A 10,894-nucleotide genomic window follows, 5' to 3' on the forward strand; every position below is an offset into this window, starting at 1 on the left:
ATACCTCCTGAGTCATTCCAAATCGGTACTTTGCTCTTTCTATTGTGGGGGTAAAGAAAGAATATAACGTACTGAAGCAATCAGCCTTCAAAGTGAAACACTGTCTGAGGTAGTTTAAGTGTATAGTATACTCACCGGCTGGGGTAGGATAATCAAATGTGCACTGCTTGCTACAAAAGGAAAAGGTACCTAAGGGTCAAGTCCTGGATACTTCCTTGTAAAAGTAAATCAAGCGTTTTTGAGTGTTAGTCTGTAAAGCAGCAATGGGATTTCAATGCAATTAAAGATGAAAAAAAAGTGAAAAGCAGCACGTGAAGACATTTCCAAAACGACAAATTACGATCCTATCTGTGTGGCACCAACATAATGAAAAGTTCTGTCAGTGTCTGGTTGATTTTGACTACGGGTGCAGTTTCTCATCTTTTTCTTGAACAAATGCTCAAAGTTTCTCCATCTTATTTCTATTAGAGCAGCAATAGGGGTAGGATGTGGCAAAAGGCTGAAAGGGAACTTTAGGTGAGGAGTCACTGTTGTTTGGGGCTTTACCCTTTCTTCTCAGCATTCTGCAGAGCTGTACAGAGCTGGGCATGGATGGCACCCCCATCTCAGAGATCAACTCTTCAGGGTTAAAGAAAATTCTAGCAGACTAGTTGGCAGAATGATTCCATAATTTCAAAATACCAGATGTTTACAGCAAATATTAACATACATCACTGCCTAAGAATTAACTATGAGTAACAAGTTTCACTTCACTTAAGATCTTGCTTTTCCTGATGTTCCTTTTTAGAAGGGTAGAAGAAAAGGCAATTTTAGAACCAGGGCTACATTTCTGGAAGGCAGGCCTGAATGTAGACAGCTACAGAGACTGGCATGGAGCTTTTTGTCTCATAGATGAGGGGTTAGAATATAAAATCAGAGAAAGGAAGGCAGGAACATCTAAATTCCGACTGTATCTACCCCATCCAGGTAAAGGCTAGTCCAGGTTTGAACATCTGCCAGCATGGTTCTGTGAATTTTTCACTCATAATCTTGTTTGAATGACACATATTTTCAAGTAAAGATGCTATAAGGTAGTAGTCGATTAAAACAATATGAAAAAGAGTAGTGAGTGAATTTATTAAGATAGAATAGGTTGAAAAATAACCTTTGTTATAATTTAGACTCAACTTTTATAATAACGGAAATATAGCAGTTTCATGAAATCAATAAATAGGTTTGCTTTATTTTTTAAAAAGAGATTGATTAAAAATTTTTAAAATTAGACATATTGTGTCATGCAAAGAGTTATGTAAGGAATTGGAACACGTACTTTTTGTCTTCGTTTCTTTTTCATAGACAGAAAAACATTCCAGTTCTGACACTTGCTGTAGCTAATAATTGCTGGATAAAAGGAGAGGGCTCATGGAGGTACTTTAAACTGGGGCCCCATGAAGGTAATATTTTAAGTAAGTAATTTGATCTTTGCTGTCAGTTAAAGTACACTACTCTTTTCTTTTTCAACTTTTATTTTAGGTCTGAGGGTACATGTGCAGATTTCTTACATGGATAAATTGTGTGTTACTGAGGTTTGGTGTACAATTGATGTCATCATCCGTATAGTGAGCATAGTAACCGCCAGGTAGTTTTTTGACCCTTGCCGCCCTCCCATTCTCCACCCTCATCCTCCCCTGCTCTCTACCCTCAAGTAGGCCCTCCCACTTGTAAGTGAAGAACATGTGGTATTTGGTTTTCTGTTCCTGTATTAATTTGCTTAGGTTAATAGCCTCCAGCCGCATCCATGTTGTTGCAGAGAACATGATTTCATTCTTTTTTTTATGGCTGCATAGTTTTCCATGGTGTATATGTACCACATTTTCTTTTTCCGGTTCACCATTGATAGGCATGTAGATTGACGTCACATCTTTGTTGTTGTGAACAGTGCTGTGATGAACATACATGTGCTTGTGACTTTGATCTGAAAGGAACAATTCAGATTCCTTTGCGTATATATCCAGTAATAGGATTGCTGGCTCGAATGGTAGCTCTGTTTCCTTTCAGAAATCTCTGACTTACTTTCCACAGTGGCTGAACTAATTTGCCTGAACCTTGACTTTTCTTGCAATTTCAGTATCATTCATAGCTTTGGCTCTAGTTTCTACTCATATATGATATGTTGTAAAGGATCAGTGCAGCTCGAGATACTAGTTCACACTAAGTTCAGGTACTTCATATTGTAAACCTTTAATTTAGTATTATTTCATCCCTAAACATGTCACAAAGGGGGCAGTGCTTTATATAAATGTAATAACTTTCAGATGTTAGTGACAGACACTGTTTTATGGACATAATTTTAGTGGAATATTTTAATTACCCATATGATATTATATCATATATTGTGTTCTAATTATTATGGGTATAGTAATTACCCCAACTTCCTCACCATTCATAGAACACAGGCAAGAGGAAGTCATTCCTTCATGGTGCTCATGTCTAAGAAGATGAATTACAGGGTATGTTACTCTTCAATATCATGTTCTGAGCAGGCAGCATGGATTGTTCATTTCTCAGTAGACAAAGAAAGCTCAAAATATATATACAGAGATGTGTAGCTTTAGGTTTGTTGAGTATGAGGATGGCATAACCCAGTGAAGATAAAATAGGATTTCATTGTTTATTAAAGGAGCATTAGGTACTGGCAAATAGGTAAAGTAGTTGGAGTTGGACAAATATGACAAATACTAAGAAGAGAGCACAGGTCATCCTTGTACATGAGGAGAAGCTGAATAGGACTGTTAGCTGTGCTCATTGTTTAACTCTGCTTTTGAACAGTAGCTGCATGCCTAAACCTGTAGAAAGAGGTTTTTGTTGTTTTAATGTATAGACAAATGGAGCAAATATTCTCAAAATTGTCTCTAGGTTATTTGCCTTCAATGAAAAACACAGGTTTAGGGGGGGATTTATAGAACTACAAATTATTTAGGAATGAAAAGGCCAATATCTGCTTTGTGACATGTGTGGTTAGACACAGAGCACTTATCTGGCACCAAGTTTACTCTTCATCTTGAAGGGAGAATATAGATCCAGTTCCATTTAGCTGAAAGCTGAGATCAAAGCAATATGAAAATAGTATTAGCTACACATGTGGTAAAATGATCTGAACAACACATTTTCCTCCTTAATTTGGTTTTCAAACATATATGATATTTCTTTTTTCTTTATCATGAATTCCTAGAGGAACTCCATGAGAATAGACAAAAGGCATACTTAAATATTAACTTTTAAAACCAAGGCAATAGCCTTGGAAATAGTCACCTTATATGTTAAGAGTATTCAGTTAATACATCAATAAAAATTATTCAAGTATTAGCAGCCTATTTTAATAAAACACTTCACTAGATGCCACAATTAATAAATTGAAAGCTAGATGTAGGACAGGACTGGATTATGGATGGCATGGAAACATTTCAGCCAAGGATAAATTAATTTTTTAAACACAGACATCATAGAAATGTTTGTACATAAAAGTAAAGTAATAAATTCATACTTTGCATGATTAATTTGGAAGTAGAAGGTAGAATGCCTGGAGTCAGTGGAGATTACATCATTGAAATTTGCAAGAAAGGTCTTATGTTCTGTAAAATGGGAATGATGAGGGCAAAGGGAAATGTAGATGAAGATTAAGAGGAAGATGAATGATAAGCAATAGGCGATATAAAGGAAGAGGATTTACTCATGGGGAGGAGGAGGGAAAAATAAAAGATGGTTCATTGGAAGAGTGGGACAAATCTAATTCTGTTGATAGAAATAAAGAGGACACGGTGGAATTCATTTGGGGATAGGGGAGTACAGGCATTTGTGAGACATTTAGGAAACATCCATTCAGCTTTCGCAGAATGCATTTGGAGTTTTGGAGGGAAATGTAGAAGGTAAATGTGAAACTGATAGTGAGCCATATAGAGCTGATATTAATTATTATAGCTAGAAATAACAAGCCTTCCAAGAAAAACTTTAGAAGTAGAGTCCAACTTTTGAGCACAGAACCTTAGCAAATGCTCATAGAACGGAGCAGGACTAAGAAGGTTAAGAATGCTCACAAGGCAAATCGATTGGAGGAAGATCAGGACAGAAGTGCATGACAGAGTTGTGACTTTGAAGGAACAAATAGGTAACATTGTTAAAAGCTGAGTGAAGAATGCAAATAGAATAAAATTCTCTGGAATTGCTGATGACAGGTTATCAGTAACCTTTAAGTTTTCAAATTTGGCTGGGCGCGGTGGCTCACGCCTGTAATCCCAGCACTTTGGGAGGCTGAGGCAGGCAGATCACCTGAGGTCAGGGGAGACCAGCCTGGCCAACATGGTAAAACCCCAAAATGCCAAAAATTAGCCAGGCGTAGTGGTGGGCTCCTGTAATCCCAGCTACTCGGGAGGCTGAGACAGGAGAATCGCTGGAACCTGGGAGGCAGAGGTTGTGGTGAGCCAAGATTGCGCCACTGCACTCCAGCCTGGGCGACAGAACGAAACTCTGTCTAAAAAAAAAAAAAAAAAAATCAAATTCTATAGATTAGTGAGGGTAGAAATTTCCACTGGCTAAGGGATGAATATCAGGAAATAAATCCAGAAAATGGATTCTAGTCATTAGGGATGTGAAATGAAGGGGGATTTAGAATGCTATCTATACGCTAAAGCTTCCTAAATATTTTCTGTATATTTTATTTTATAATGGGGGAGAAGGAGTTGCTTAGGAGCAAGAGGAACGTGAGGATGGTAGAGAGGAGGAGTAAATGGTTAAAGAAGATTCTGAAAGAGAGAGCGTGAAATTAAGACTAAGGATCATCAGTAAATAATGGACACCTGCCCGTTCCAGCACTCCTGTAGGAACTTTAGTCCTCCAACTCCTTTAATTTCACCCAGGACCTTTCAGCTGGCCAGTATTAGGCACATTTCACACATGAAGAATATGAGGCTCAGAGATGCTAAGTATCTTGCTCCAAGTCTTAGGAAGCAGAACAAACAGATGTGGGTCCACAACAGAAGCTGTTAGACTCTGAAGTTCACATTCTCTCTGAGATGAGACACTGTCACTCATTTGTAATGTGACAAGGACTATAGTGGAGACGTGTAGGGTGGCTGAGAGGAGCACAGTGAGTCACGGGCTTGCAGGGTCTCCCGTTCGGCAGAGGAGAAAATGATCTGGTGACAATCACTGTGTCTGTGTCTTTTTCCCCACTGATGAGCAAATGCTTCGAGAACAGGGAAGGGTGATATTCACCCTGAAATCAGCATCTAGCAAAGATGGCACTGCAAAGATATTTGCCTAATTAGTGGAAAAAATGTCTACTTCTGGTGCACATCTTCTATTTATTCAACAAGAGTTGGAAGTTTTAAGTAAAATATATACTTTGAGGCTGTAGAATTTAAATTAGAATGTCTTCTTTGAGGCAATCAGATGTATTCTCAGGCGGGTCAGGATTGAAGAAAAGCACCCTGAGGGGTGCTGGTGGGAGCATCAGGACAGAGCAGTAAAGGCGGAAGTGTTGGAGGAGGAAGAAACTTTTGAGGAGAACATTACGGGAGAGTTTAGAAAAAATAAATGTGACTCTGAACCATGAAGGAGACGAGCATTTCTGGAACTACATGTTTTGTTCAATACTTTATCGAGTAAGAGACTTGTGGCATTGACAGTCTTTCTCGTGTAGCTAAGACATTCTAGTTTGCCCTGCTTCTGCTCTCAATGCCCCCTGCCTCCTTTCTCTCCTAGTTTCCCTTACTGTGTACACTGCAATAAAAGAAAAGTTGGACATGAAATAAGAAGGCGTCAGTTCTAAAACTTTTTCAAATGTAACCTGCTTCTGTTTAAGGTTCACAGTTGATGACGTAGCACATTAGTTTTACTGAAAAAGCATTTGCAAAAGAAAACATCAGGGAATCTCCATTCCAAAACACATCTTCCCTGCTGAAGACAGGGAAGAAGGGTCTTTAAACACCTGCTTTGGCTTCATCCCTTGTGTCTAAAACGTCTAAGCATTCATCTTTTTGTCTGCTTTCTTTTAAACCCGTATTTAAAGGATAGATTCTTAACAGTAGCAAGTTGAAAAGAGAAAAATACAAAGAACAAGATGCCATCACAATGTTCTCCTTTATCCCACTAATGATTGAAGAAACCAAAGCCTATCAAAAAGACCAGTGAATCCTCAAAGCATCCAAGCCTTCAGATCTATCAGAGGTTGCTATCAATTTATATTTGATTTTGTGGAGGGTATGTGACAGCAAACACATTTGCTACTTTACCCCAAGGCAGAAGTCATCTTACTGTTAACACCCATAGTACTATAGTAGTACTACCAATTAGCGTACACCAAGTACTTTCCTATAACCTATCTAAGTTTGACCTTAAATGTAACCATGAGTCATTTAATAGTAATCTGTCTTAGGTATGAAACTTGTCACTAAACAAAAATCACCTACCTGCTAGAAAAAACCTAGGTTCTCTGATTCCAGGCTCTTTCCACAAGACCCTTGCCTCTTCCCAATGTTTTCTTTGGTAAATGATAATATATTTCATCGAGTTGAGTCTAGTTCATGTATTTGAGATACTTTCCAATTGTCTGTCTTTGCTGTTTATCATTTTTCAGACAATTGTCCATTACCATGCTTTTCTTGCACTGGAATCAAGGGAAGATGTTAAGAATGTAGAATTCCTAAAACTGTACTATGTTATCTCCAGGCTTTCACTGACGTCCCTGAGACAAATCATGTCCTTATTTAAGGACTGGCCTGTCTCTCTGAAGCAGAGTAGATATAATGCAGTTGGAATCCAGGTTGTTAGCTTAGCCTCATGAATAATCTAAAGACTGAGGCTAGCACTGGTGGCTCATATACATATGTATTCTTAAAAAGTTATTTTTTGATGGGCTTGTCTTTTTTTCTTGTAAATGTGTTTAAGTTCTTTGTGGATTCTGGATATTAGCCCTTTGTCAGATGGATAGATTGCAAAAATTGTCTCCCATTCTGTAGGTTGTCTGTTCACTCTGATGCTAGTTTCTTTTGCTGTGCAGAAGCTCTTTAGTTTAATTAGATCCCATTTGTCAATTTTGACTTTTGTTGCCATTGCTTTTGGTGTCTTAGTCATGAAGTCTTTGCCCATGCCTATGTCCTGAATGGTATTGCCTAGATTTTCTTCTAGAGTGTTTATGGTTTTAGGTCTTACATTTAAGTCTTTAATCTATCTTGAGTTAATTCCTCAAGGATCTAGAACCAGAAGTACCATTTGACCCAGCAATCCCATTACTGGGTATATACCCAAAGGATTAGAAATCATTCTACTATAAAGACACAGGCACACATATGTTTATTTCAGCACTATTCACAATAGCAAAGACTTGGAACCAACTCAAATGCCCATCAATGATTGACTGGATAAAGAAAATGTGGCACATATACACCATGGAATACTATTCAGCTATAAAAAAAAAAAAATGAGTTCATGTTCTTTGCAGGGACATGGATAAAGCTGGAAACCATCATTCTCAGCAAACTAACACAGGAACAGAAAACCAAATACCACAAGTTCTCACTAATAAGTGGGAGTTGAACAATGAGAGCACATGGACACAGGGAAGGGAACATCACACACCAGGGCCTGTCAAGGGGTGAGGGGCTAGGAGAGGGATAGCATTAGGAGAAATAGCTAATGTAGACGACGGGTTGATGGGTGCAGCAAATCACCATGGCACATGTATACCTATGTAACAAACTTGCACATTCTGCACATGTATCCCAGAATTTAAAGTATAATAAAAAAAGAAAAAAAGTTATTCTTAGGGTGACTCAACAGCTTCTGTTTTTTTTTTCTGACTCTCTCCACAGATTAATAATCCTTGAATATTTTAATGGGAACAGATAACCAGACTTGGGCGAGTGAATTTATTCTCCTCGGCCTGTCCAGTGACTGGGATGCTCAGGTCTCCCTCTTTGTCCTATTCTTGGTCATGTACATGGTGACCGTGCTGGGGAACTGTCTCATTGTCCTTCTGATCAGACTGGACAACCGACTCCACACTCCCATGTATTTCTTTCTCACCAACCTCTCCCTTGTCGATGTCTCCTATGCCACAAGCATAGTCCCTCAGCTGCTGGCGCATTTTCTTGCAGAACATAAAGCCATTACATTGCAGAGCTGTGCAGCCCAGTTATTTTTCTCCCTGGCCTTGGGTGGGATTGAGTTTGTTCTCCTGGCAGTGATGGCCTATGACCGTTATGTGGCTGTGTGTGACCCCCTGCGATACTCAGCCATCATGCATGGAGCGCTGTGTGCTAGGTTGGCCATCACATCCTGGGTCAGTGGATCCATTAACTCTCTCATGCATACCACCATCACCTTTCAGCTGCCCATGTGCACAAACAAGTTTATTGATCACATATCCTGTGAAATTCTAGCTGTGATCAGGCTGGCTTGTGTGGACACCTCCTCCAACGAGGTCACCATCATGGTGTCTAGCATTGTTCTTCTGATGACACCCTTGTGTCTGGTTCTTTTGTCCTACATCCGGATCATCTCCACCATCCTAAAGATCCAGTCCAGAGAAGGAAGGAGGAAAGCCTTCCACACGTGTGCCTCTCACCTCACAGTGGTTGCCCTGTGCTATGGCATGGCCATTTTCACTTACATCCAGCCCCACTCCAGTCTCTCTGTCCTTCAGGAGAAGTTGATCTCTCTCTTTTATGCCATTTTGACACCAATGCTGAACCCTATGATTTACAGTCTAAGAAATAAAGAGGTGAAAGGGGCCTGGAAGAAACTATTATGGAAATTCTCCAGGTTAACATCAAAGCTGGCAACTTGACTCGTCAAGATGACTTAGAGAAAACAGCTTTGCCTCAGTGTTCTCCACCCGACTTAGATCTGACAGGCATAAACTACGTTGCCCTGGCAACTAGGAAGGAGATGACGTAGCATGTACCGTGGATGTTATGTAGGAGGCTGAATTGTTGAGTTGGGGAGTGAGATGTGGGGTATTTTTATGTCATAGCAGCATGATAAGTGGAGTATGGCACTGCCCCCTTAGACCTGCCACACTTATTTAGTCTCCATTTCTTTGTCTTGGTAGTAATTGGAAGAAACTGTACTATATTATTGTACTGTTGGCTTTGTGACATTGTTTGTAATCATGGACCTATTCCTAGATCTTACACTGAATAACTGGTTATTTTTCCATATTTCAGAAAGGTTATATTTTGGTCAAATGCATTTTCACAATTGAAAGTTTGCTCACAATAATACGTCATGTAAGTAGCCACATGCATTATATTTGTGATTCATGGAGAAACATCAATTAAAGATCTTGTTTCACTCTGATCACAATATAACCAAAGGTTGTTTGTACGCAATGACAGTATTGGCTAAGGAAAAGCTGAGCCTCAGTAGCTGCCAAATAGTGAATGCACAATTTTGCAAGAGAATTATTGCATATGCATGGGATCTCACTTAAAATCCTAAAGCAGTCTAATCTCTGAAAATTCAAGGAACTCTCTATCTGAAATTTTGGAAAGAAAATAAATAAATAAACAATGAGATAGATGTATAAAATACCAAAGATGTAGTTAATTTCAGAAAAACAGGTTCCTTGGACAAGCCAATGAATAACAATATGGTTTTAATATGAAGTTTTGAAAATCAGGATCAGTCAGTCTGCTGTGTAGAAATCACCCTTATGTCCATTTTAAGAGCCTTCTTCTACCCCACCTCACACACATGCAATAAGACTCTATTCAACCTTTGTAAATCTAGTGATCTGGGATTTCTGAGAGTGTAACTCACCTTTGGTGAAAAACCTAAATATGATTAAAAAAAATTGGAAAGAAATACTTAGAGGACAGGGAAGAAAAAGAAAGAGAAAAATATATAATGATAATGAGTCTTCTTACTTGCTTAAAGAGTCTCAAAAGGGGGACCCTCCTTGCCTTTGTGTCTTCGTTAGTTCATTTGATTTGCAATTTTTCCATTTATGAACATATTATCACACAGTCTCAGAGTCAAAACAAAGTTGAAGACTCATACGTTCCAAAATCCATTTGACATGTCAATTTTAGCATAAGATTGACCTATTTCTAAATTTTGTGAGATAGGCAGACATCCTAAAAGGAGTCAGTGATACTGGACTGAATTTTCATTGGTATTAATTCAATAAATATTAATGGAATTTCTTTTAATGTGTGAATATGAATGATTCATGAGACACTACACTCAGTAAGATACAGTTCTTGCAATCAAGGATATGACCACATAGTAGGAAAGACAGGCAATGAAGCAATTATAATGCAGTGAGATAGATGCTACAGTGGGAGTAAGCCCAAGGGCTTGTAGGAGTCAACTGGCATGCTTTCAGAGGACTTGGTATATGACAGAAACCTTGGACGAAGATCTGAAAGCTGAGAACATGTTATCCACATGACAAACAACCTGACCAAAGAATAACCTGTGCAAAAAGCTAGGAGAAAGCATGGAACTACACGAATGTCGGGTGGGGGAGACGGACAGTCATGAGGTTGACCCAACAATCCCACTGCTAAGATCTTTCCAAAGGAAAAGAAGTCATTATATGAAAAAGACACTTGCACATGAGTGTTTATAGCAGCACAATTCACAATTGCAAAGATGTGGAACCAACCTAGGTACCCATTGACTAATGAGTGGATAAAGAAAATGTGGTATTATAAACACCATGGAATACTACTCAGCCGTTAAAGGGAATTAGATAATGTCTTTTGCAGCGAATTGGATAGAGTTGGAGGCCATTATTCTAAGTGAAGTAACACAGGAGTGGAAAATCAAAAACCGCATGTTCTCACTTATAGGTGGGAGCTAAGCTATGAGTACACAAAGGCATATAGAATGACATTATGGACTTTAGAGA

The 10,894-nt window shown here is 38.8% G+C and overlaps 1 protein-coding gene across 1 annotated transcript; it reads left to right on the forward strand.

Annotated features, from left to right (window-relative positions):
• The first annotated feature begins 7,870 nt into the window (after positions 1-7,870).
• Positions 7,871-8,824, forward strand: LOC111525592 (olfactory receptor 2F1-like). The gene has a single exon (XM_023191024.1). The coding sequence runs from the start codon at positions 7,871-7,873 to the stop codon at positions 8,822-8,824; it is 954 nt and encodes a 317-aa protein (XP_023046792.1).
• Positions 8,825-10,894: the final 2,070 nt, after the last annotated feature.

This window comes from Piliocolobus tephrosceles, chromosome 8 (assembly GCF_002776525.5).
Source record: "Piliocolobus tephrosceles isolate RC106 chromosome 8, ASM277652v3, whole genome shotgun sequence".
Taxonomy (NCBI): domain Eukaryota; kingdom Metazoa; phylum Chordata; class Mammalia; order Primates; family Cercopithecidae; genus Piliocolobus; species Piliocolobus tephrosceles.